Source organism: Cydia splendana, chromosome 9 (genome assembly GCF_910591565.1).
Source record: "Cydia splendana chromosome 9, ilCydSple1.2, whole genome shotgun sequence".
NCBI lineage: Eukaryota > Metazoa > Arthropoda > Insecta > Lepidoptera > Tortricidae > Cydia > Cydia splendana.
In genome coordinates, this window is record NC_085968.1 from 14,243,733 (window position 1) to 14,270,814 (window position 27,082).

Genomic DNA, 27,082 nt, shown 5'->3' on the forward strand with positions numbered 1-27,082 from the left:
TTTCTAATTTCATTAACATTGATCGTTTTTTATTGCCTTTTTTCACAGAACTTGTTTCATGTTGAGGACTCCACTGGGACGCTGAGCTCATGAGACGCTGACGTATGGACTAGGATCACTAGGATGGTAGGATGAAGTCAGACGGTAAAATTTGAATTGTCTTTTATATTATCTCTCTATCTATTTATAATCTTCATTTAGAAAATGACTAGGTATTGCTTAAGTGATTTCGCGCCTAATAAAAGTAATAAAACAACTTCATGTCGTGATGAAATTTCATTTGTTTAGAAGAATGGTGTTACACTGGAGGCAAACTTCGGCTGGACCTCACAAGCCCAAAATGAAAATAAAATAAGTATCGGGTGGAGTTAAAAATCGGAAATGAAGGTATGAAAGTTACCTATGTTTGTTACAATTAAATTTTCGCTGAATATTTTATGAGGTACTTATACTTATTTATTACACAGTATCATTTGTTCACACAGTATTTGTACACGTTTGTATACCTATTCAAAATATCAAGGAGATAATCTAAACAGGTTAAAATTCTTTAGGTATTTAGCGTTTGTAAGTTTTCTTCAATTCTTTCTTCAATAATGAGAGACGGGTGAGGGCATCATAACGGTACGCGCGCCGCTCCTCCAACTGGTCCAAGGGCACAAGCTGGTTGAGTTGCTCGCAGATGGAGGCGGCGCCTGGGCATTGTGTCATGCGAGGAGTCGGGCCCATGGTGTTGCTTACGTTGTAGATGGTTTCGCCGTATCTGGGAAATAAAAACATCATTTAAAGTGTACGCACATAAAACATGGAAATTTCTCATTTAAATGTTGTCAACTTTTACAATACTTGCTCATATAATGTTTACAGGCGTTTTTTGTTTTTTTTTGTTTGCCTTCGAAGTTTGGAGAAAGGGATGTAGTGTAGTTACAGATAAATTTTCTTTTATTTCTTTTAGCATGGCATAGCGCATACCGAGGCCCTCCGATATCGCCTTATCGCCGTCTTCCATGTTCACCACGTCTTTTACCATCAGCTACCCTTTATATATTCATTAATTGCAATAAATACCTTTCGATGTAGTTTTCCATGCCCTCAGCGTTCAAGTGAGCGGTTTCCAGCGAGCCGAGGAAGGCATAGCGCATGCCCAGACCCTCCGAGATGACCTTATCCACATCTTCCACGTTCACCACTTTGTCTTTCACCAGACGCCACACCTCGTTGAGAATCGCGTATCTGAAAATTGTTTATAGGTACCCATGAAAGCTTAACCTTGGAATGCAAGAACGACGCTAGACGCTAAGGGTCATTTCACAGATTTTGTTTGGTATATAGGCTACACCTAGGTACACAAAAACAAAAAAAATGTGCCTCCTGCAGTTGAAAGTAAAGGATACTTGGGGCCTTATTTCTGGTTGTGACTAACATCGCCCAAAACCGGTCCAAAACTCGTTATTGGGAATATCTAATGTATCTATTAAAATTGCAGCCATTTGTGTCAACAACGTTCGAGTACAGAAACTATCTACAGAAACGATAAATGTGGATTAAGCAAACTAATAGGAATTGAGTTCTAAATACACAATACAAATACAAATTAATTATTTGCTACAAAAAGTGGGTAGTGTCTGTGCAAAAAGAGAAGAGTCGTGGAATGTATAGGGCTCAATATATTCTACGACTCTTTTCTTTCCGCAAAGACTATATGTGGGTATACGCTTTGCCACTGATATCCAAATATATATAATTAGTTTGTAGCTAAAGCTTATCCGACAAGACCTGCTAGCATGAGTTGCGTTCTCGTTGCTCGACTCCATTCCATACCTACCTCGAAATTGCGTTATATGCCTCTATCGCTATAGAAATTTAGATTTAGTCGGTTCCCGCGGTAGGCCCGTAATGAATACGCATAAGTATTAGTAGGTGTATATGTATAACTAGGTAAATGGAAAAGAGCATTATTTTTAAATACAATCGGTTGTAGGTACTAACTGGATGCGGTTAAGAACGAAGCCTTCAATCTCTCTGCTCAGCACCACGGGCTCCTGGCCTATCTCGAGCATTATGGCCTTAGTGCGGGCCACGACGTCGGGCCGCGTCCACGGCGCTGGGACGACTTCCACCAGCGGCACGTAGTAGGGCGGGTTGACGGGGTGTGACACGATCACCTGTAAGTATATTTTGTAAAAACTAGTAGTTCGCCCCGAACTGAGAACTCGCGGTTAACCAAAAATTATATAGCGATTGACTTTGTTGCACCTACTTAGGTGCTCGTATAGTGCGACATAAAATAATAGAAAATAAATGAGGGCGCCACTTTCTACGTAACTGTCACATTTTTGACGTAAAATGCTTACACATGGCAACAATTTAGTATGGACATTTTTGAGTTCCATTTTATTTAATTTCTACTATTTCATGTCGCTCTATAGGCGGCAATGATTCAAAGATCGCGTGGATTTATTGCAAGGTCTGTCGAGCCCTTAACTGATAGATTTAAGCAAAGAATAGTATGTATAATATAGTTGCCAAGCAGATCTTGTCAGTAGAAAAAATGTAGGTGCGAAGGGATATGGTCTCATAGATAATTTGAGTTTCGCGCCTTTTTCTACTGACTAGATTTGCTTTTTTGCATCAATTTTGAAGCGCTATTTAGAAGTTTAGCGTTAAGTAATATAGATGGCGCTATTTTTTCGAATAAAGGACTTCGTATACGGCTGTCCCTCCCCTGGATTTAAGTCACCACCATAGAGATTAAAATAAACTGTATCTGTGCTAAGCCGAAATATTTCCTGTCAAATGTCAAATATATATTATGTTTATTCTATTTTATTTTTATCTTGCTAAGTATTTCAAAATGGTAAATTTAAAAAGGATATTATAAAAGTGTAAGTCGAGCACTTTCATTTGATACTAAGCTCGACCATGTTTCTTGCAAAAAAAAAACCAGAATAGCAAGACCTCTCACAAACAGCTTTTTGGCCTTCGAAGCTCTTCTAGCTCAATAATCCCTTGATCGGGCTTGCTCATAATTTAATGACTAAAATATAATGCCCTCGACTACACGTTTACCCAATTTCATTTAAATTAGAACAAATTTACTTAAGTTATTGAGTATCAAACTATCTTCTGACAGTTCAGCTTAAAAACATCGAAATGCCGGGACGTGCCGCTAGCCAGCCGCGTGTTCAAAGTCGAATGTAAGAACTTCGCTTCGCTTCGCTCGCTCGTTCGATTACAGGAATACTTAAAAGACAATAAGTATGCGAAATCTACTAGCTTCCATGTGTACTACGGCTTATCATGAAAAATTAAAAGATAAAGTAGCATTCATACCTATTACTTATCTATGTAGTTATCTCTCTGTTAATTCGACTAGGCAGATTTTTATGTTACTCTCGTAAGTCACGTCAAAAACAGTTACAAGGCGAGGACCTAACATTATAAGCCTATTTCGGAAATTAATGGCAGCTTAATCTGCCAGTGTCAACGTGGAGCGAAGTTATAATGTGTTATCTTAGGTATAATTTCGGGAGCCCTTAAATGGATACACTTCGACCCATAGGGATCTTTTAGAGAACGAGGGTTTACTACACACCTGAGCTTTGTGTTTCAAGCCCTCCGAGAACTTGGAAGGCATGATGCAGCTAGTAGAGCTGGACAGCACGGTGTTGTCATCCACCAGCTTGTCCAGGTCTGCGTACAGCTTCTTCTTGAGCTCCAGGATTTCGGGCACGCACTCTTGGACGAACACAGCGTTCTTTACGGTCGCGCCGAGCTCCGATGACCCTGTAAACAGGCGAACACATTTTGAGGAAAGATTGAAAAAAAATATAATATATTTCGCCCTTCTCTGTCTCTCGTCTCGTCTGTAACAACTGACAAGGTGCTTCTGGGTCAAACAGATCACTGTGTTATGTCTTTCCTGTAGACATACACAAGAGTTAAGGGCTATAAAGGTTAATTTTCTTATTTAACCCTTATCCACGTGAAAAGGTCCTCCTTTTATTTAGAGAATTATGATAAAATCATTGCTTACATGCCCACAAGCTGTTAACTATTGCCCACAGGAGAGAAAAATGTACTGTTCGCGATAACACACTAGTTTTCTCTCCTGTGGGCAATAGTTAACAGCTTGTGGGCATGTAAGTAATGATTTTATCATAGTTCTTTAAATAAAAGGGGGACCTTTTCACGTGGATAAGGGTTAAATAAGACGATTAACCTTTATAGCCCTTAACTCTTGAGTATGTCTACAGGAAATATATAACACAGTGATCTGTTTGACCCTTCTACTGAAGCGCGCGCTTATAATATAGCTTGACAGACGCAGACTCAAACTTCAGGCGGCTTAGCACGGTCGCGTTTTTATCCCTTGTCACCATGCCTGTCACGTTCTAACAAGTATGTAAGTGCGAAAGGGACGCGCATAGTGATAGTCGATAAAAATGGTACCGTGCTGAGCCCGCAGATTTCGACTTCATTAAAAACGTTAATTACGCGTTTTACCTTATAAGTTAGTCGGCGTCTCAGAAATTTTGTTTTACTATCAATGAAATCATCATCTGAACTTTGACATAAAATATTATACTTATGATGTTTCTTTTGTAAGTAAGTATTTAGGTACTTTAGATACCTACTTAGTGGTAATGGTAACAAACAATAAACAGATAACGCCGAAGATAATGCATACAAAATTTATTTCTATTAGAAGGTATTAAATAAATATTTTTCCATCGAATGATATTTTGAACACAATCTCTGTTACATAATTCGCTATCATAACAATAACAAAACGCGACAACACAAAACATACCTATTATGATGAAACAATTTACATTTTATTCATTTACCTACCTATATTATTAATGCAAATAAAAATTGGGTAAAAGAAGTTTAGGAAGTGTTTTTCATATTTATGTTTGTAGGTAAGTAAGTCTATTTATTTAGCATCTACGCCAACCGCTTGTCGGACTTTCACGGGAAGACTCAACAATATAAGTACTATAGGGAGCGGGCCTGAGGTGATGACAGCATAGAAATCTCTTGTTTATTGCCGCTAAGGAAGACCGTGAAGTTATGTTTTAAGTCACAAGGTGGCAGACCCTCCAACACGCAGGGTCCTTTATTTTCACAGATGTACCTACCCTATGATGGGTCTACACGATTTTGTGATAAGTGATTGTCTCAATAGCGGTAGGTAAATTACGCAAGAGTATACCCCCAACAAGCAATACGCGGTTATCACCATGACCCCGCTATCAGTGGAGCATTTAAAAACAAGATTTGACAAAAACATTTACCGCAAGGTGCCCTAACTTTGCCCTCTGCACCCATTGCCCAATTCCACCCAAATAATGCGGCCAAACTTCGTAACTTAAATCCTTAATTTCCGAAATTTTACACACTTTTCAAAATTGTAACTACCTACCTACTCGTAAAACTTATTTTCCAAACTCTAGTAATAACTTGTTGTAGAATTCTGTTAACGCAAAGTTAAATAAAGGATAATTTAATTGACAGTTTATTCGGCCGAAGCTCTTTTCCTCTCTACAGTAACTAGCGTTAGGGCCCTATCACACTGGCGAAATCGTTACGTGCTCGTGCGAGCGTGCAGCGAGTATGTACGTCACGAGTGCGCAACGAGTTCGTTGCGTGCTCGCGGCGAACTCGTTGTGCACGCGTGACGTACTCGCTGCGCGCTCGCCTCGCTTTCAACTCGCTCGCATATCGCCAGTGTGAAAGGGTCCTTAACTTTCAGGGGGGTGTGGTTATCATACCTGATACTGAAGCTGCAATGTGACGACCGCCTAACTTTGCGCGCGCATATATTCCCCGGCGATCGCACGACGATTAGTCAATTCTTAAGTGCTCAGCGATCGAACATAACGCGCGACGCACGCTCATAGTGAAACAACACGTTCCGATCGGTTTTGTTTTTGCATCAACATCAACGAAGGACTAGCTTTAAGGTAATGGTTTTTGTAAACAAATATTTTGCAGTCACGCTATTTTGAGAGGGGTTAAAATTATTACATGGCGTTTTTATTAGGTACGTTTTCATTGTAGTTTTGTGCCTGTGCCTGTGAGCCTGTGACAACAAGATTATGTAAAGTTGAATAACTTTAAGTTAAGTGTTGTCTGCAGTGAATCGCGAAAGTGACCAAGCTCTAACATAAGTGAAATTGGGTACAGTGTAGTCGGTGACACTATGCGTAAAAAGTTAACCAGAAAGAGGGTAGATCGCTGCTCAATGTGACGTGTAGCTGTTTGTAGACCCCATATAAAACTGTCAAAACGTCAGACACTCGGTGAACTATATCGGGAACTCATAAATAGTATAGTTTGTGTTACAAGGGATCAAAATAATATATTTCCGTCAAGGGCGTACATTGAATCCTGAATGAAGCGATGGATTCTACAATAGAATCGTGAGCGTAATGAGGGATTCAAGTGTTAACGCCCAAGACGAAATAATTTTGATACCGTGTGACACACTGCCGTGTGATACTGCTTTTCACATCAACTATGAGGAAAATAAAAAAATCTTATTGTTGACACAATTATTATGTTTCAAAATATTATTCAAGCTAAAAAATAATGCAAAAAATAACAAAAACAGTGTCCTAGAACAGAAAAGTGCCACTTTGATCCCCCCTAGCAGGGAGGAAAAGTGCCACTTTGATCCCTCCTAGCGGTGAAGAAAAAGCCCTTTTCCGAATAGGTGATGTGAAAAATACATTACTACATTAGGTATGAACATATGGTAAATAAATACTCCATTGTCACCCATTTATAAAGTTGGTTGAGGTGTTCATGGGTGGTACTTGTGGGTACTTATTTAGAATTATTTTCAACAGTTGAACAAACCGTATATTTACCGTATTAATATAATAATCTCATTATTTCACTAATTTTAAAAATTTTATTTGTAACATTTAGTATGCAACACCTAATATTTTGAATCTTAGGGTGTCATAATTATGTTATGAATAACTGAGTAATAAATATTATTCCTATTCCTATTAACTGAGTGTGAATATACATATTACGATGTTATTCACAACGAGCCTGAACAGCTGTTCAATTGTTCGGTGACTTTTATTACATACTACACCAACTAGTATATTTTATTTTCTTTATTTTCTTTATTTAGGATCTATATTTTCCAAATATCAAAGGTTAATACCTAGATGTGGGGTTTGTACCTTATACATCGTTAGTCATTTAATAATATTTTTATTATTGTTGGTAAGTTGTTGGTCTACAAGTGATATTCAAAATACGAAAAAGTAAAATTACAGCAGTTTGATAAATATTTCGCGACTCATTTAGGGCTACATCATTTTTTCATAAGATTTTTAATTTTTAATTTTTCGTTACAGGTCATTGGTAATCAAAACAGTTGAAGGACAACAAAATGACTGACCCAAGGGGAAAAGTGCAAGGTAATTTTGTTTGGATTATAGACTGTAACCCGTTATTCAGGTGCATCAAAGACAGGCCAATAAAAAATACCCTACGCTATATGCCAACAAAATCTATTTTATGCCTAAAATGCCTTACATCATTTTGAAAAAGAGCTGATAACTGCTGAAATTGATTTATGTGCAACATAGCTAAGAACTAAGCACAAGAAAACTCGCTTTCCCGTAAAAAAAACCGCATCAAAATTGGTCTTTGCGTATATATCCGTTGTCTTACTCTGGTTAACGATCGCGAATGTACAATTAAATGAATGTCGCAATTTGTGATGTCCCTAGGTATCTACTAATATTTTTAATATCTCAGACAACCCCAAGATACTGTCGGGTCCCGTACTGAAAAACTCGCCTAACGCGGTGCTGTCCAAAACCCTGCTGAACCGGTACAAGGACCTCCCGCTGCCGGGCGACAAGGTTCTGGCCACCTACATCTGGATAGACGGCACGGGCGAACACATGCGGTGTAAGGACCGCACTGTCAACTTTATACCGAGAGCTGTAAAAGGTTAGTACCATCACGTAGGTACCCACCATTGTCTTCCTAGCGTTATCTCGGCTTCTTGCCAAGTCTCACAGGAACTCCAAAGCTCCATTGCCAACAACATCCTAAGAATTGCCTTAGGCATTAGTTTTACGAAAGCGACTGCCATCTGACCTTTCAACCCAGTGAGGAAACTAGGCTCATTGGAATGCATCCAGATTCCTTCACGGAAAAACGACTGGTAAGTATTAAATGATATTAATTATATCGTGCATTAGTTCCGAAAGTAATTGGTAAGACTGGTAAGAGCCAAAATTTGAACCCGCGACCTCCGTATTGAAAGTAGCACGCCCTTATCGCTAGGCTACCAACGTAATTATCCACCTTATCCATGTCAATGTTTACGAATTAGCAGATAACTGTGTGTACCATTGTCCATAACAACGAAATAGCAGATAACTGTGTGGACAATGGTATACATGCACAGTTATACTGTGCAAATTCGTAAACTTTATTGTAAATTAAGTCTAATAATTTTCAGTACCTAGTCGGGCGGTTTTGTTTGCACTATACCTACTATAATTGTGTAAAATACTAATTTTTATGTAGATCGAGCGTCTAATTTTCCACTTGTAAACTGCCTACCTACAGGTTTGACAACATTTCAACAAGTTTGGAGCAACGCGTCAGATACATAATAAAATTAATAAATACATATAAGTAATGTGTGCCTAGTAACCAAACTCGTTCTTATCTTTGTTTAAATGTCACTGCAGTTATACCGATTTTAGCATCTAATATATGTCATAGGCTATTAATCCTACTCCTAATTTACCACAGTTAAACACAATAAAATTAATGTCGTTCTCCCGCCTAAAGACGTGGAATTGTACGAACGCCAAAATAGAAGCTTTAATGAGAACTTGAAAGGTTTCACGTACTTACTTCATTTATTATTGAGTCATCTATTCTTAACTATTTGCCGATTACGTAAAGATGACGTCAAGCAGCGTAGGTCTAATTGAAACCACCCAGAAACCACCCTAATATACTATACCATACTATACATAGCTTGACGTCGAATGTGGTTGACACTCGCAGGAAGTCGGCTATGGGCAATCAGATACGTCGAATAAAATAATTTATACCTTCAGCCTATGCATTAAATCCTAAAACGAATTAACTAGAAATATCGGATCACAAACAACGTTTTAAAGTATCTATTGTAGACAATATAAATAACTGACTATTCTGACTAAACTTATATACCTACCTACTATAGAAAGTTCGCTCAACTAATTAAATTACTTTCTATAAAGGATCAAATGACAGTCCTCCAAATGGCTTTTGGATAAACCTAATAACGACCTAATAGACGATAAAAACGTATCTTTAACCGACTTCAATTTCATAGAAGGAGGAGGTTCTGTATTCGGTTGTGGCTATTTTTTTTTTCTATGTACGTTCACCGATTACTCCGACATCCGTAGTCCGATTTCAGTAATTCTTTTTTTGTTTGAAAGGAGCTACCTCCGAGTTGGTCCCATTTTAATTTGGTTCTGTTCTGATGATGGGATCCATGAGGAATTGAGGGAACTCCTCAATTTTTAAAGGCACATGCATGGTGTTTTGGGCGTTTTTTTAAGCAACTCGAGTATTTTCTCCCGAAAACCGCCAATTTGATGAAGTAGACCTGATGATGATGATTATTTTGATGATAATGATGATGATTTTTTTTAAATGTAAATATGTTCAGCGATTACTTCGGCACCTGTGATCCGATTTGAGTAATTCTTTTTTTGTTTGGAAGAAGTTACCTCCAAGGTGTTTCCGTATTATTTTTAGTTCTGGTCTGATGATGGAATTCATGAGGAATTGAGGGAACTCCTCAATTTTTAAAGGCACGTATTAAGTGATTTCGGGGTTTTCTAAAGTAACTCGAGCATTTGCTTCCGAAAACCACCAATTTGATGTACTGCAACTGTAGCCTTACCACGAGTTTAACATTGACATATTCGCTAACGTCTTATGCGTCTAAATGTAACTTTTTATGCATCTCGCTCACACTAAGGTTAGTATGAGCGAGATGCATAGGAAGTAAGTTACACACATGCTAGCGAATATATCAATGTCAAACTCGTGGTAAGCTGTTAAGGCTACTGATCGGGGGTTAGGGTTAGGAGTTAAGGGGTCAGGGATTAAGGGGTCTAGGAATCGCGGTTGAAGGGTTGCTGGTTCAGGATCGAGGGGTTCCTGGATCAGGGGTTGATGTGCTGTGAGGTTGAGGGATTGGGTCAGTGGCGGGGCGGGCGGATGGATTTAGTTGACAGGAATTATAATTTCCCAGACGGACTCGAGAATATTCCTGATTACATATATATTTACTAAAGTAATAGGTACACGAATTTAGTGTTAAACATGATCTTGTTTTTCATTCATGCGTCGCGCTCTTAACAATGCGTTAAAACTAAAAATGGAAAAAACTTTTTACAAAAAAAATTAAACCGACTTCAAAAAGGATGAATTAAAATATTATCCTTTTTTATGTCTATGCGTTACCAACTGATATGTTTGAAGTCGGTGCCAAGACAAGAAGTAACAATACCAGTCAAAAATAATCAGCTTTATGGCTATAAATCCCATTAGAACTGTACTAATAACTATTATAAATGTGTAAAGAATTCTGTCTGCCTCTTTGTCGCCTTTTCATGGCTAAATAACTGAACCGCTTTAGGTGAAATTTGTCAAGAAGGTAAATTCCTTGAATTGTTTTATATTTTGAAATGTAGCCCTCTGGATAAGGGACGGGAAATAACTCAGTCCCAATCCCACACTTGCGTGCTATAGACTGCTCGAGCATTAGTAAGAAATGCTCTTTAAAAAATACGGCGGCGAAAAAATGCATTTATATTTACACTAATGTGCCGACAAACATGGTACGGACTGCGCCAAGAAGGTTTGATCGTGTGTTCTGAGGTGTGTTCTTAGGTCCAGTCGACGTCAATGATTGTTTACACTTTTGCACCTTACTCCTTTGTAATAAGGCGAAAAGTGTAAACATATTTTTAACGTCGACTGTACCTACAGAAAGTACGTTCATTGTCGTCGTGTAAGGCAATCCAACGTAGGTAAATCCTTATCGAAATGCACCAAAGTCATGGTATGCTTCAAAATTTGGCTTGGCACCGACTTCAAACATATATTGGTAACGCATAGACATAAAAAAGGATAATATTTTATTCCATCCTTTTTAAAGTTGGTTTCATTTTTTTTGTAAAAAGTTTTTATTACATAATTGTTAGGTATTATATTTCTAAATAAAAAATGTGTTAAAGTACCTATAAAAAAAGTCTAGAATCATATGATTTGATATTGACAGTTACTTCATACAAAAATGAACTGTCATAGGGATCATCATTCGCCGCGTCGAGTATAGTTGATTTCTAATCTGATAATTGAATCGTTACTAATTACAGATTTGCCTGTTTGGAACTTCGATGGCAGCTCCACCGGGCAGTCGGACAGTTGTGACAACTCGGACACATTCCTGGTGCCGCGCGCCCTGTACAAGGACCCGTTCCGTCGTGGCAACCACGTACTCGTCATGTGCGATACCTACAAGTACAACATGGAACCCACGGCGACCAATCATCGCGTTAAGTGCCAACAAGCCGCGGACAAATGCGAAGACGAGGAGCCGTGGTTCGGCATCGAGCAGGAATACATCCTCCTCGACGCGGATCTCAGGCCTTTCGGATGGCCACCGGGCGGCTTCCCCCCACCACAAGGCCCCTACTACTGCGGTGTTGGCTCCAACAAAGTTTTCGCCAGAGATCTCGTAGATTCACATTACCGGTACTGATAATTCAATGCATTAGAAATTAAAACTTATATTAAAGCCTGACAACAGTTTATTTAACCCTGAGATAGTGTCGCTGCAAACAGCTTACGTATGGCAATAATGTGCGTACGTCATGTATAGTCGGGGTAGTGGGCATTGGCTTCATGTTTATACTCGTATAATGTCAAAACATTGCTTACAGAGAATTCGATTCTTTCAATTTACCTATTCGTCAAAATCTGATTCTAAATATTCAATATTTATACATTCTTCGTTTTCTGACTCTGACGAAGTCTCATTTTCATCAGATGTTGTGTCGCTTTCAGGACCACCAACCTCGATTATAAAACGTTCAGTCTCCAATTCGATTATAGGATTTTTATCGTCGATCTACATAAACCTTAAATGAAATATTAAAGTTTAAACCAAACAACTAACCAGTTCAATAAAACCGCACCATAAAATGTCAATACCGGTCATGTCAACAACCAACTTTAAAACATTGTTTATTGGAATGCTATGTAATCCTTCGTCTTTTTTAAGCTGTAAGTATTTGATTGCATTCACTACAATTTTTTTCGCATCTTTGGGATTTTTTTTTGGCATTTTTGTAATAAAACCGTTTATATTTGAATATATTCGTAGATATTTTCCATTTGTTTACATCGGTGACATTCGATGACATCCAACGTTCGTTGTCAAAGAGTACTTGTTGCCAGTAAAAGAAATTATCAAATTAGTACCATTGAAAATCCGCAAAATGGCGAGGGTCAAATAAACTGTTGTCAGGCTTTACCTAAAAATAGAAATTAAACATAGGTACTACTCAATCATTAAATTAATAAATTAAAACGAAACTAAATTAAAAGTAAGTTAACAACGTCACAACTAAGAACTTAGTCAAACAACCCGTCCCGCGCCCCTCCACACGCAAAGGTGCCCATCACGCTCGCCGCGTTGCCACGCTGGACCGCGATAGACAGCATCTGCATCAGGAATGACCCGGAACGAGGGTCATGACCTCCCTCCCTCAAACGCTGCCCCAATTCGCTCAAGAAAAAATAATTCAAATGAAATCTCAAAACACGAATCTAAACTTTTTATAACCAACTCGTTCTTTTTTATAGATGCTGCCTCTATGCTGGCGTGCCAATTGCTGGCACCAACGCAGAGGCAATGCCCTCGCAGTGGGAGTTCCAAGTGGGGCCATCTGTGGGCGTGAGCGCCGGTGACGACATGTGGGTAGCGCGCTATATCCTGCACCGACTGGCCGAGGAACACGGCGTCATCGTCAGCTTCGACCCCAAGCCTGTGCAAGACTGGAACGGCTCGGGAGCGCATACCAACTTCTCTACTAAAACGATGAGAAAAGCGAACGGCATTGTGTAAGTTTGTACCTTACTAAAATATGGCTTATGTTCCTTAAACACCAAAACGATTCCGATGGAATGTAACGTGTGATAATTCTTGCAGCGAAATCAACAAGGCGATAGAAAAGCTTTCGAAAACACACATGAAGCATATCAAGGTGTACGACCCACACGGTGGAAAGGACAACGCGAGAAGGTTGACCGGCAAATACGAAACCGCCAGCATAAACGAGTTTAGCTCAGGTACATTGTCGGTGCATTATTGCATCAAAATTATTCAAAATATTTATTTATATAATATTTTGTGTTACAATGTGTGTTCTCGTCATTAACATCTTCCTGTTAGCGTTGTCCCGACATTATGCCACACCTCATAAGCAACCTGAGGTCCTCTCAGACACTTAATCCCAAGTTGTCAGAAAGCGGTTGCCATCATAACTTCAAACTTAGCTCAGAGAGAAAACGACGTCATGTTCCGTGGAAACCCTGGCCACAGCGGCATAGGTCGATTTTTTCCAAGTATATGCACTTCTTACTGAAGGCTTATGGCGCCCCCTGGCCATCCCTAAGGTAGAACAGTATGGTTCGGACCTTCTAACTGGATCACTCATGTGATAAGGAGTTAGCAAGAGAGATGGCGCTGCCAATCAATACTAAAGTATTTAAACAAATTAAATTATTTTTCAGAAAAATATTTTAATTTGTGGCCCGGTGGCCGAGTGTCTTAGGCACCTGCCGCGATAGCAGAGGACGCTGGTTCGATTCCAGCCTGGGGCACTGCCTTGGTCACTTTTTCTTAGTACGAGTATATGAAATTTATTTCAGTTTATAATTTATATAGTAGTGTTTCTACTTGATAAAAACAAATTAAAATATTTTTCTGAAAAATAATTTAATTTGTTCAAATAGTTTAGTATGATATGTCATATGTCAGTGACGTCCGTGTGTTATGTCCTCAGGCGTGGCCAGCCGCAGCTGCAGCATCCGGATACCGCGCGCGGTCGCGGAGGAAAAGAAGGGCTACCTGGAGGACAGGCGGCCGGCCTCCAACTGTGACCCCTACGCCGTCATCAACGCGCTTCTGCGCACCTGTATCCTCAACGAATAACAGCTGCGGTGGTATCATGGTCGCATTTTTATCACCTGTCATGTCATGCGTCACATTCGCACTTACGTACATACTTGTAAGAATAAGTACGTGACAGGCATGATGACAGATGATAAAAAACCGACCATCTTAGCCCCATGAAGATTGTGTGCCTTAATAAGCTAATTTCTACCAAAATAAAAACATTTATTACAGACTGTATTTGAAATCGTAAGGTCTACTAACCGAAGAGCTCCAATGTTATTACGATTTATTAGGTAGAATAAAATCAAATCGCAGGGTTTATTCCATTGGCTTGGTTTGTTTCTTACTTAATGCCTATTTTCCTCATTTTCATATTTTTTGGACTTGTGGTTCAAAAGTTAAGAGGAAGGACACATTTTTTGACATTGGAAATAAAAAAGGCTCAAAAGACGCGTATTTATTTACAAGAGCTGTAAGGTGCAAAACGAATTATTCATGAAAGTCAAAAACGAAAAAAGTTACGGCCGAAATAGTGAAACCAAAATTATTTTTTTTCCGAATTTTTGATTTTGGCTCGATATTTTGGAAACGAAGAATGATATCAAAAATTTGAGAAAAACTCCTCTGGACAATTTAGTCAGCCACAATTTGACCTAAAACAAAGACGATCGGGTTAAGACGAAACAGGAGCTGAGTTTTAAATATTTTAGGTAAATATACCCGTCTCGCTAACGGAAGCGGCACCTAAAATTAGTGCGATAAGGACAAGGCGAAAAATCCTGCGTAAAAATCTCAAAAATCGAGGTTTCGTACTCCTCTGTTTCCTCCTCCAAAACTTAACCAATCGTAACCAAATTTGGAAATCTAAATGATTATGAAATTATCTGTGTCGGACCGTTTTACTTTTTTGGCTAATTGATATCAGTTTTGAATGCCACGCCTCTCATTGCGGCATAGTCAATTAGGCCATTTTGGCCATTTTTGAAGGGCTCTAGCGCCTTAAAAAACAAAAATATCAAAAAAAGCAAAACGGTCCGACACAGATATTGACAATATTAATCTGTGTTGAAAAAATCATTGCTCTAGCTTCAAAAACCACGGAGGAAAACGAGGAGTACGTTTGTATGGAGAAATGACCACTCCCGTTGGCTCTTAAGGGTTTGCCCTGTAGCCTAATCTATTTGAAAATAGTCAAAAAGTCAGAACGACATTTTTCACATGACATTTATGACTTCATGTTTCGCAGAGTTCGTTATCGGTGTTTGTTGTGAATTATCGGGGTTATGACGGTAGAGTCAGACCGAGAAAAGTCTGCAGCGATTTTGATAGCCCATGCAGTGCAAGTGTCATTTTAAACGTCAAACTTCTATGAAATTATGACGTATAAATAACACTTGCACTGCGTGGGCTATCAAAATCACTGCAGACTTTTCTTGGTCTAACTCTATCTATCTTGTTTGAGACGGGCGTAGATAACGTGTTCACTATGCATTCTTGTGGTAGGTATATACACTTTACGGAAAAACTATCGCACTGTTCTACTGGTAAACGTACCTTATGGCATTCGGCACTTACGTCGCGTATAGGGAATGCAATAACCGGCCAAACTTCATAACGGTTATGCCCGAAAAATAACCGAATATCGGTTATAACCGGTTACGGTTATTTTCGACGAAAAATTATAAATTTACAATGAAGTAATTAAAAAAATACAAAAATCTTTGTTTTAGTACCTACAGTATTAGGGAATGTGAGTAAGTCTTCGTTTTTTAGTAAAACACACCAAATACAGCCCATATAACCATTCCAGTCGCAGAATCACAAAGTGGTAACTAAATGTCAGATGTGTCGTAACAGAGTCCACACAATGTGTCTAGAATTGTTTCGAAACAAAGTGTCGTCGCCGTGTCTACACTTTTCCGTAACAAGGTGTCGACACATTTGTGTGCACTTTGCGTGCGGTTTGCGACTAAATCTGACAGCAAATTTGTGACAGCAAATGTCAATATAAAATTCCTCTTGAAAACCAAGGTTTGTCAAACTACTATTAGTGTCTCGTGTGCTCGTAATTCTAGTAAGTCATCATGGGCAATGCAAATGATAATAATCGACCGAAACCATATAAACACCCAACACCCGTCAACCTTTTACAGAAAAGTTTTTAAAGAAATTCAATAAGCTACTTAGGTCAGGCAACGAATGCTCCAAAAGTTGTAGAGGGAAATGCTCGGAACACAATTTTTGACTCCGTAACTCGGTTTGACAAGTTAGGAGGTGAACATATCAAAAGTCCCCGGCCGTAGCCCTTGAGCGGGGGGGAGAGAGGGGGCTTTGAAGGTCCCATTTTCCCGTTTTTCGATTATATCTCGGAAACTATGCATCTCAGCGACATGGCCACTTATACAAAATGAAAGTTAATTTAATTTGTTACAAGTTTATTCAGTCAATTTTTTCGATATGTTGAATAGTTTTTGAGATATCCGCTCTTGAAAGTTTATTTAGGGCTCTCAATTTTATCTTGATATATCTATATCAGTGAAGGTGCTAGGCCGTGTTTGGTATCGTTTTCGTATAAATCTGGGGTGCTGAATCCATTTAAGATATCACATTGACACCATTCCACAAAATAAAAATAAATCTTTTTAGGGTTCCGTACATCAAAAGGAAAAAACGGAACCCTTATAGGATCACTCGCGTGCGTCTGTATGTATGTCCGTCTGAATACACAAAATAGTTCTTTACCTATAGATGACAGGAAAACCTATTAGAAATGTGCAGTCAAGCGCGAGTCGGACTTAATGTACGGAACCCTTAATACGCGAGTCCGACTCGCACTTGGCCGGTTTTTTTGAAACTCTTCTTGACGCTTAACCGCTGAACCGATTTCGTTGAAATTTGGTATAGAAATAGTTTGCGTCCCGAAACAGGACATAGGATAGATCTTATAACCAAAATCATCTTTTGAAGGTGTGAAAAGTGGCGTGGAAATTTGTACGGGAAATCAATAACCGCTGAACCGATTTATATGAAATTTGGGATGGTCTACATCTTTGATTTAGTTAAAAATGATGAAAAAAAATGACTTCAAACCTAAACTTAAACAGTATTAACTTCAAGAAGTCAATTCTGAATTCCCCCCTACACCTCATTTCACACCTTTAAAGGATGATTTTTGAGATAACTTATTATATCCTGTCTCGGGACTCAAAATATATGTGTACCAAATTTAAATTAAAACTGTTCAGCAGTTTAAGCGTAAAGAGGAGTTTAAAAGAAAGTATTTTAATAAGTTTATATGTTTTTACTTCGGAATGGTGTCAATGTGATACCTTAACTAAATTTGGTACTGCGAATTTATACTTACTAAAACGATACCAAACATGGCCTCGTAGCTTTACTGTTGTAGAAGTCAAAATAAAATTGAGAGCCCTAAATTCTTATTACTTGGCCAAACTTGTGTAGAAGGAAAAGGTAAAATAAAAGTCTTCGGCAGGAATATAAGACACAAATATATTTTTTTTTGCGTTACTATTTCATTCATCAAATATAAACATACCTTGATTATACTATTCTAGTGAGATCCTCATAGATAAACAAAAACATTTACTTAAAAAATTACAAGGTCGAAATGTCACGGAACTTGTGAGAGTAATATGTGAAAAATATAAACTTTTATGACAAAAAAAATCTGGACACAATTTAAGAATCACCCAATTGCGTCGAGGAATCATCTGTATTTATGCTTGTTTCATTACCTCCTCGCTTCTTTTTTGTCCTTTGTATTCTGTAGCAATTTGTTAGATCTGAAAATAAAGATAACTTGCGTCGTCACGGATGTCGATTTATAGGTTTTAGGGAGTGCAGAATTCGAAAACGATGATCATTTTATAATCCAAGATGGCGGCTACGTATTTTGTCATAAAAGTGGAATCCAAAATAGTCATCATTTTCGAAATCTACGCCCCCTAAAACCTATAAAACGACATCCATGACGACTTTTATGACATAGTGCATGGCCGCCATCTTGGAATCCAAAATAGTCATCATATTCGAAATCTGCGCCCCCTAAAACCTATAAAACGATATCCATGACGACTTTTATGACATAGTGCATTGCCGCCATTTTTAAATTGAAAATGTTATCATTTTCGAAATCTGCGCCCCCCAAAACCTATAAAACGACACCCATGACGACTTTTATGACATAGTGCATGGCCGCCATTTTGGATTCCAAAATGGTCATCATTTTCGAAAGCGGGGCCCCCTAAAACCTATAAAACGACATACATGACGACTTTTATGACATAGTGCATGGCCGCCATCTTGGAATCCAAAATGGTCATCATTTTCGAAATCTGCGCCCCCTAAAACCTATAAAACGACACCCATGACGACTTTTATGACATAGTGCATGGCCGCCATTTTGGAATCCAAAATGGTTATCATTTTCTAAATCCGCGCCTCCCAAAACCTATAAAACGACACCCATGACGACTTTTATGACATAGTGCATGGCCGCCATTTTGGATTTCAAAATGGTCATCATTTTCTAAATCGGGGCCCCCTAAAACCTATAAAACGACATCCATGACGACTTTTATGACATAGTGCATGGCCGCCATCTTGGAATCCAAAATGGTTATCATTTTCGAAATCTGCGCCCCCTAAAACCTATAAAACGACACCCATGACGGCTTTTATGACACAGTGCATGGCCGCCATTTCGGATTCCAAAATGGTCATTATTTTCGAAATCGGCACTACCTAAAACCTATATATCGACACCCATCTCGACTTTTATGACAAAGTGTTTTGCTACCATCTGCATGCAAGACATTTCTATTATTGTTACGTACAAAAATGGCCCCCTGTCAACTTTCAATCGAGATTTAATCGATAATTTATTCGATTAATATTCAGATTAATTCAATTTTAATCTATGTTAGGTCGACTAAACTAATCGCGATTAAAATTTGAGAATTAACTTTTTTTATTCCATTAATTAGTCGAATAAACAGTTAATCGATTATTGCCCATCTCTGACCACGGCATTTTTACACTTTGAGAATATCTGAAAACAAATCAACACAAGGAGCCATTTTGCAAATCCAGTAACATACCAGTAACTTTGTTATTACTTTTGACAGCGCGTGTCATGTGTCAACACAGAGTCGACACAAAGTCGAAACATTGCAACTACTTTGTGACTGCAATATTTCTCAGCCTTAAACCATATTTATACATCATAATTAACAAGTTTCGTAGTATGTAAAGCGTTATTTCTGTTATTTAAGTATAGTATACGCATCGAAGTACTAAAAATGCTTCAAATAATATAGTTATGAACACAGGCACTGAGAAGTAAACAATTTCATTTCCGGCTAAACTAAAACAATGTGGTGGCGCGTTGATTATATTACACTTAGTTTATCAAATCACTCGAGCAGTTTAATTCCCCATAATAATTTAAGTCCTATTGTAATATAAATGCAAACAATATATAATTACGTCTTGTAATCCGTTTTAGAGATGGCGTATTAATGTCACTTATTTTTATTTAAGTATTTTTCCATCTGACAGTTTCCATTTGACAGGAACAAAATGAACGAATGAACGAATGATTTTGGCATAAAGTAGTCGCAAACCCGAAACAATGTGTGCACACGGCGACCACACTTTATGTCACTTTGTGTCATGTGTCGACCCTTCCCCATTTCTGGTAACTGTGTCGACACGGCGACGACTCTGCGACTGGAATTGTGACCGAAACAGACAGTGTCGACACAAGATGTGTCAACACCGCGTCGTAACGGCGACTGGAAATGGTTGTATGGGAGTAAAAGTAAAATATGACCTTGGACGTGATGCAATATTCAATAAAAATATTTCATAAATAAGGGAAGTAAATTTGGTATATTTTTGTTTTTAAAGTCCACGAATGACAAAAATCATAGTCACAGGCGTCCCAGCCAAAAATGGCAGGATTTTGTAGTCATTAGATGATAAAAACATACAATTTAAGTCATAAATAAATAACCGAAAATAACCGTAACCGGTTATTCGAGTTTCCAATATTCGGTTATGAAATTTTGTCAAAATATTCGGTTATAACCGAATATTTCGGTTACGGTTATAACCGATTTGCATTCCCTAGTCGCGTAGCGCCGCATTAGTATTGGATTGGAGCGTCTTTAATAATAGCCTAAGCGCCAACCGCCATAAGGTACCTTTACCAGATAAACGTCACATTTAAATTCATGTCTAGATGTAGTAGATGTGTTATCAAAAAAATATATATCATCATTTTATAAACCTAAAAAAAGAAAATAAAGGAATAACACTGTATTACTACTAACGCCATCTGATAGAAAAATAATGAATTAACATTCGTGCTAATGATAATGATTTATTTTTCTAACAGATGGCGTTAGTAGTAAAAAAAATTGGACATTCTTACACAAATTGACTAAGCCCCCCAGTAAGCTCAAGAAGGCTTGTGTTGTGGGTACTCAGTTTACGCCATCAACAACGATGAATACAAAAGTGGAAAGTGGGTTAAAATTTAGGATTCTGACCCACCTGTCTTCGCTCGGTATGATTCCCAATTTAGCATTTAAGTTTCTTTTCTGTGAATACTGGAACATTCAATCTTGCTGTATATTCACTGCGGAGGTCAATTTACTCGCATGTTCTGTGACGCTGATGAACTGATTGTGTTAGCAAACTTATTAAATCGGGTATTTTCAGTTTGAGAAATAGTTTTAAGTAGTGTTACTTTTGCTTGGAAATGCTAAAATATAATTTTAGCAGTTCCAAGCAAAAGTAACAAATTATAGCAACAAAGGCACATGCTGTTTTGGTCATCCGACTCATCTTGATGAGCACTTAGGAGAGTAGTACCCAAGATAGAGCTGATGCTGAACCCTGGCAGTACCTATAGTGGAGCTCGGGTTTGGTGTAACATAGACACACGCTGTTTTGGACATCCGACTCGCCATGATGATTACTTGGTAGAGCAGTACCCAAGATAGCTGATGCTGAACCCTAGCAGTACCTAGTGGAACTCAGGTTTGGTGCATCATAGACACACGCTGTTTTGGACATCCGATTCGTCATGATGATCACTTCCTGAGCATTACCCAACATAGCTGATGCTGAACCCCGGTAGTACATTAATATATCCTGTTAATTAATCGAAAAGTAAAATATGTATACTTATGCGCCACGGCGACAATGATTCAAACTTCGATACGCGTGTGGAAATTTTGCAATTTGTTTGTTCACAGGCGTTATGTCCAGGATACTTGTGTTAATCTAAGAATAAAATAATTATTATTCAACGTTGTAGTTTTATTTTGTAACCTTTTCCTTATCCCGACTTTCTCGTCGCTCAGCGACAATATTTTTTCGAATTCCGTGGATTCATTTCCAATGTGCTCGATTGTCGTGTGAGGCACGAAATCTGTGATTTTTTCTCTCGAAGCGATTATTTCCGAAAATATTAACTTTATCAAAAACTGGTTGTTTAAATAAGACCCCTGTTCATTTTAAAAGACTTAGGTATCCAACGACATCCCACACCATATAGTCTGTTCGAGAAACGGAAAACAAGCGAAAAAAAATGCATCCCCACTCTAAAGTGTCATTCTATGGAACTTGCTAACTATGTAAACAAAAGTCACTACATCATTCTTTGACAATTTCAATATGGCGGTTTGTTTACATATGTAGTTAGCAAGTTCCATAGAATGACACTTTACCTACATGTAGGGAAGTTACCCTAAAAAAACCGGACAAGTGCGAGTCGGACTCGCCCACTGAGGGTTCCGTACTTTTTAGTATTTGTTGTTATAGCGGCAACAGAAATACATCATCTGTGAAAATTTCAACTGTCTAACTATCACGGTTCGTGAGATACAGCCTGGTGACAGACAGACGGACGGACGGACGGACGGATAGCGGAGTCTTAATAATAGGGACCCGTTTTACCCTTTGGGTACGGAACCCTAAATAAATGTGGTTTTCAGGTTTTTAAATGAAAAAATCGGAGCAATGATCTTTAATAACAATAAGTTATAAATTGTATGAAACTGACAGCAGTCACCGTACCCAAGCTATTTGAAAAATATTGTATTACCTCTATTATCTTTAAATAATGTTGGAGTGTTATTTTATGTAAACATTGCCAATCTACGACGTAATAATCTAATAATAAAGTGAGGTAAGTAAAACAAACATCTTAAGTAGGCATATTTTACATCTCGACTACTCGTAGACAAGTCAACATCATACAAGTTATGCAAGAGAAATATCTATTTATGAAATGTCGTTTATATAACTCACTATCAACTTATCACATTGTTCAAATGTTTTCTCCGTGTTTTGTTTGTAGTAATTACTTATTGTTAGATCAGTAAATTTCAAGAGCGTTTTCACATTGTCCGATCCGGTATCCGCGGTATCGGATGTAGGATCCTACATCCCCGTAGTCAGGCCGCGGGGTTGCGCCCGGGCGCCGTCTTTAGCGATCACTCACAGTACAATATAAACATTATGCCTACACATACGCACACAAACAAACATTATCGGTCCGACAGCTTACGGGGGGGCTCCGATATGGCTGAATTTATCGGAAGCGCCTTGGCGATATCCGATGTCGGAAGGCGTTTATGAGAAGAACAGCTGCAGGAGAGTGTCATATGGCATCAAGTCCGCATTTTTGCGTTATCTATCGTTTTTATTAGCAAGCTTTTATTAGGTCGACCTGTATGTAACTAACTATTGTAATGGAATCTAAGGTAACTAATTTAACTATCTTCCAAGGATCGTAGCGTCATGAAAATTGGCAGCTGTATGTAGTTCTGATGACAATACAATAATATCCGGTACTGTCGAATTGATCTGATGATGGAGACAGTAGGTCATAGGAACTCTCGACCTGTATGTAACTAACTTGTAATGGAATCTAAGGTAACTAATTTAACCATCTTCCAAGGATCGTAGCGTCATGAAAATTGGCAGCTTTTATTATTTAATAATAATTAAATACTATTTATTAAATTAATAAACAAATACAGAAAGACACATAATATGTCTCACATTTTACTTTCATCCGATATCGGATCGGGCAATGTCAAAACGCTCTAAAATCGTTATGACTTTCAGTAGTCACGTTTGTTAGTTTTCAAGGTTTGAGATGAAGCCTTATCGTGTGTGACTAGAACACGACAAGTTTTCACATTAAACAAACTTTAATTAAATAGTTACACGAACCCGCTGTTTTATAAAAAAAATTGAGCGAGTAAAAATGTTGTATGTACAACTGCTATTCGCTTTAATTCCTAATACAATTTCTAGCAACGAAAAGTAGTACTTACTAGATATATTTAGATAAGATCTTTTATTTTCGAAATTAAATATAAATTTGTAAGTTATAAATTAGGTTCTAATAAAACTAATTGGTATGACCCGGGGTTAGAAAACGCTACCTTCGATTTGTTTTGTTCAATTTGCTTGCTATTATTTTTTATTGCTAAATAGCATCCATATCATACCCTTCAAAGTGAGTATGTTCCTTAATATAGTCCAGCTGTCGACTTATAATTAGTTATACTATTAGCATAATTATATTGCCTACAATGTTAATACGCCATATGCTTAAATAAATAGTCCAGCTACCCATATCATTAGGTACCTAAAAACGTGACTAACCTTTAATGCACGCATACTGTTGATCAGCACTAAGTGCACCCCGCAGCAGACCCTCTTTCTCCAAGTTTTTCAGTTGCTGCTTGATGTCAGCAAGGGCATCCGTCACTTGTTTCGGGATGATGTCGAACACGGTCACCTGGTAGCCGACAGACGCGAACAGCATCGCCCATGACCTTCCGATGAGGCCGCTGTAATGCATAAGAAATTGTTTGTTACAGTTACTTGTCCTCTAATAACATGCAATTGGAGGTCAGTTGTTGGATGACAATGTGTTCTTATTGGTAATGTACAGCTGCAAAATTGCATGGACACATTATTTCATGAGTTTATTCATATTTTTGCCTATAAATTTTGCTGCTGAGTGTACTTAGAATAAGTGTACACCCTCTTAAGTTTACTCCAAAATCGAATAATACTATATTTCTGACGTACCTAATGCAGTGATCATCAGATCGCATTACAATTTTATTAATAGGTACCTACAGGGTAGGTACCTACACTATTTTACTAATTTTATCATCGTAATGTTTTAAGCACCTGCCGTATGCAAGCGATATATTCCAAACTAAAAAGAATAATATAAACGTTACGTTATGCATAAAGTCGCTTTTCTCAAATACAAGACAAATATTATACCTATACTTATTTCACATTTGACTAGAGATAACATCATGGGTTCTTCTCCACATAATATTATGGTTCGCTAAGGTCAAGATCGTACGATAAGTTATCAATGGCAATTATGTAAGTCTTGACTTGTGACGTTAAGATATGATATTGTGTTCGGTTCAGAAAAATATTCCAAACAAGATCCGATACAATACAATATTCTTGTTGTCTGAGGAAAACTTTACATTTTTAAGTAGGCACCTACATATTTTGTTTTGATAAAGTAAAGTATTCAAACCAAACAATTATTGACTAGCAGCCTGTCTCTAAGTGAAACTTGCCAAAACAAAAACTAACAAATGTAAGCTTCTTGGGCAATACTAGTCATTATACTAGTGAATATAAGTACTAGACTCTTTGAAACTAATGTCGCTTTAGTAAAAAATAGCGTTTGGTATCATAGGTTTAGGCTACCAATTATCTTGAGCTCCCTTAGGATGCAACCTAGAAAGCGCTAATTAGGATGAGGGCATCAACATCTATTGTTACAAACGCGGGTATTTTACGAGAACAATAGGTATTTATTTACTTGGTCACAGCATACGAGTAACATCATACCTGACCATACCTACACATAATTAGGTAGGTATACTAGGTCTAGGTGTAGGTAACACCTGTTGCAAGCACAATAATAAGTTAAAATTTGATTTTATTTAACTAAGCGCCTTAGCGCCACTTGCACCATCCCACTAACCCGAGGTTAAGCGGTTAAACTGTTAACCCAGTGTCAAATTGTTACTGGTAGGTAACCATGGTAACTCCAGGTTTAACCGGTTAACCACATATATATTTAAATTTACAACTTCGTAGTAATGTCAGCAATAATGTACTTAACACAAAAGTATATACTTACGATAAATTTACTAATGTTTAAGAGGAAAGAGGAAGGTCTCTTCTCCATACAAACATAGTCCCCATTTTCCTCTCTGGATAAAATTTAATGTATATTAACCATAGCTATGCCCCTAAGTTTGAGATTTTTAGATTTTTTTATTAAATTACTTAGGAGCGAAAAACAGATTTCATTACATAATTTTAAATGCTCTTAACTCTTATAATAATTAAAAAATCGTAAAAAATGAAACGCAGGGGCATAGCTGTGGTTGATATACAACAAATTTTGTCAAAATATTTTCAATAATATTGTTAATATCCAGAGAGCATAATGAGGACTACGTTTGTATGAAAAGGCGATTTCGCGCGACTTCACTTTCGTCTTAAGTATGTAGGTTTCTGATCACTTTAATTGGTATTTACATTTTCCTGTTTTGCAATACTTTACATCAACGTAACCTCATTACAACAGAATACTCAAGGATAAAATCTGCGAATACCAAACAAGAAACTTAATACATAAATAACAGCCTTACCTGCCCACAATGCCAACTTTTTCTGTCCTAGGTGCCATGTCTGCGTCCGTCCAGTACCACTGAAGTGCCGCGAATGATAAATGAGATCGCTGCTTATTACAGTTCTATTACAACACTTTACTAATTATCGATTTAACTTCACTTGACTTTGATTACGCTATGCTACAGCCATTGTTGTTATGTAACATTGATCATGCTGTGCTTATCAGCTCTCGAGTGTTAATTGGTATCAGGCCTTATTATGTTTGTATAAAACAACCACTTATTCCTTGTACTGGAGGAATGCGTACTAAAAATGATACCGTATGTATTTATTTTTGTTAGCCATACTCTCTGAAACCCGTCTGCGTCAGACATTTATGATTTTGTGTAGGTTTTTATGGTGTGAGTAATGCATATCTTCTAACATAAATTGACAGTGGTTTGTATGCATTTCATCAGAGTTCACCTTTTAATATTGTCTAAAATGATAGACGCTAGCTAGACGCCTCTTTGTCAATGTACCTACTTAATGCAATGATAAGATAAAAATAAACAGGGATAAGATGGTCTCTTAGACGCACTCCACAAGGGCTGAAATTATGAGAAATAATCCAAGGAATCTCTATGGCCACGGAACACTGTCTACAGCACCATACAAATAATCGTAACCATGAAATATTGGTGCTTAATTTCTGGTGTAAGCCGCCTTACTATGTATATGTAACATATATCTATATGTAACCTGCACGGTGCAGTCACCGACCGCGCGCACTGGCCGGTGATAAAAAAAGTATGCTTGCCTTGCCTTGTCACTCGTCTTTTGTTTTGGCTGGTCAATTTTTCTTGCCAATTTGACTGCCAATCGCAAACTTTGACTAAGTACAATAGTAAGTATATATATTTCATTTACTGAATGTGCTTAATTATTATTGACAATGAAATACTACATATATGGGCTGCCTCTAATGCAGGTAAATCTGTATATAATAGTGATAAGTTTTACTTTTGTTAAACCCAATCCATGTCTTATTTGTTCCTTACCAGTTTTCTAACAAAAATGAGGCTTGGAATAGGTTGCGAACCATTATAAACCAGGATCGATTGT

General features: G+C 37.8%; 2 protein-coding genes across 2 annotated transcripts; one reads left to right on the plus strand and one right to left on the minus strand.

Annotated features, from left to right (window-relative positions):
- Positions 1-438: 438 nt before the first annotated feature.
- LOC134793650 (lambda-crystallin homolog) lies at positions 439-26,138 on the minus strand. Its single transcript, XM_063765287.1, has 6 exons — positions 25,996-26,138; positions 23,957-24,144; positions 3,596-3,786; positions 1,990-2,165; positions 1,069-1,233; positions 439-763 (listed from the first exon to the last, which is right to left on the minus strand). The coding sequence occupies exons 1-6, from the start codon at positions 26,031-26,033 to the stop codon at positions 559-561; spliced, it is 963 nt and encodes a 320-aa protein (XP_063621357.1). The 5' UTR covers positions 26,034-26,138; the 3' UTR covers positions 439-558.
- Positions 7,381-14,314, plus strand: LOC134793607 (glutamine synthetase 2 cytoplasmic-like). Its single transcript, XM_063765231.1, has 6 exons — positions 7,381-7,445; positions 7,789-7,986; positions 11,439-11,817; positions 12,931-13,188; positions 13,277-13,416; positions 14,133-14,314. Exons 1-6 carry the CDS (start codon positions 7,418-7,420, stop codon positions 14,279-14,281), a joined length of 1,152 nt encoding a protein of 383 aa, XP_063621301.1. The 5' UTR covers positions 7,381-7,417; the 3' UTR covers positions 14,282-14,314.
- Positions 26,139-27,082: the final 944 nt, after the last annotated feature.

Coding starts and splice junctions, on each gene's coding strand:
- LOC134793607 (XM_063765231.1), top strand. CDS start 7,418: ATGACTGACCCAAGGGGAAAAGTGCAAG. Junction 7,446..7,788: donor CCCAAGGGGAAAAGTGCAAG/GTAATTTTGTTT, acceptor TTAATATCTCAG/ACAACCCCAAGATACTGTCG. Junction 13,189..13,276: donor AGAAAAGCGAACGGCATTGT/GTAAGTTTGTAC, acceptor TAATTCTTGCAG/CGAAATCAACAAGGCGATAG.
- LOC134793650 (XM_063765287.1), bottom strand. CDS start 26,033: ATGGCACCTAGGACAGAAAAAGTTGGCATTGTGGGCAG. Junction 3,787..23,956: donor ACAGTATGCGTGCATTAAAG/GTTAGTCACGTT, acceptor GCCTGTTTACAG/GGTCATCGGAGCTCGGCGCG. Junction 764..1,068: donor ATGGAAAACTACATCGAAAG/GTATTTATTGCA, acceptor TTTATTTCCCAG/ATACGGCGAAACCATCTACA.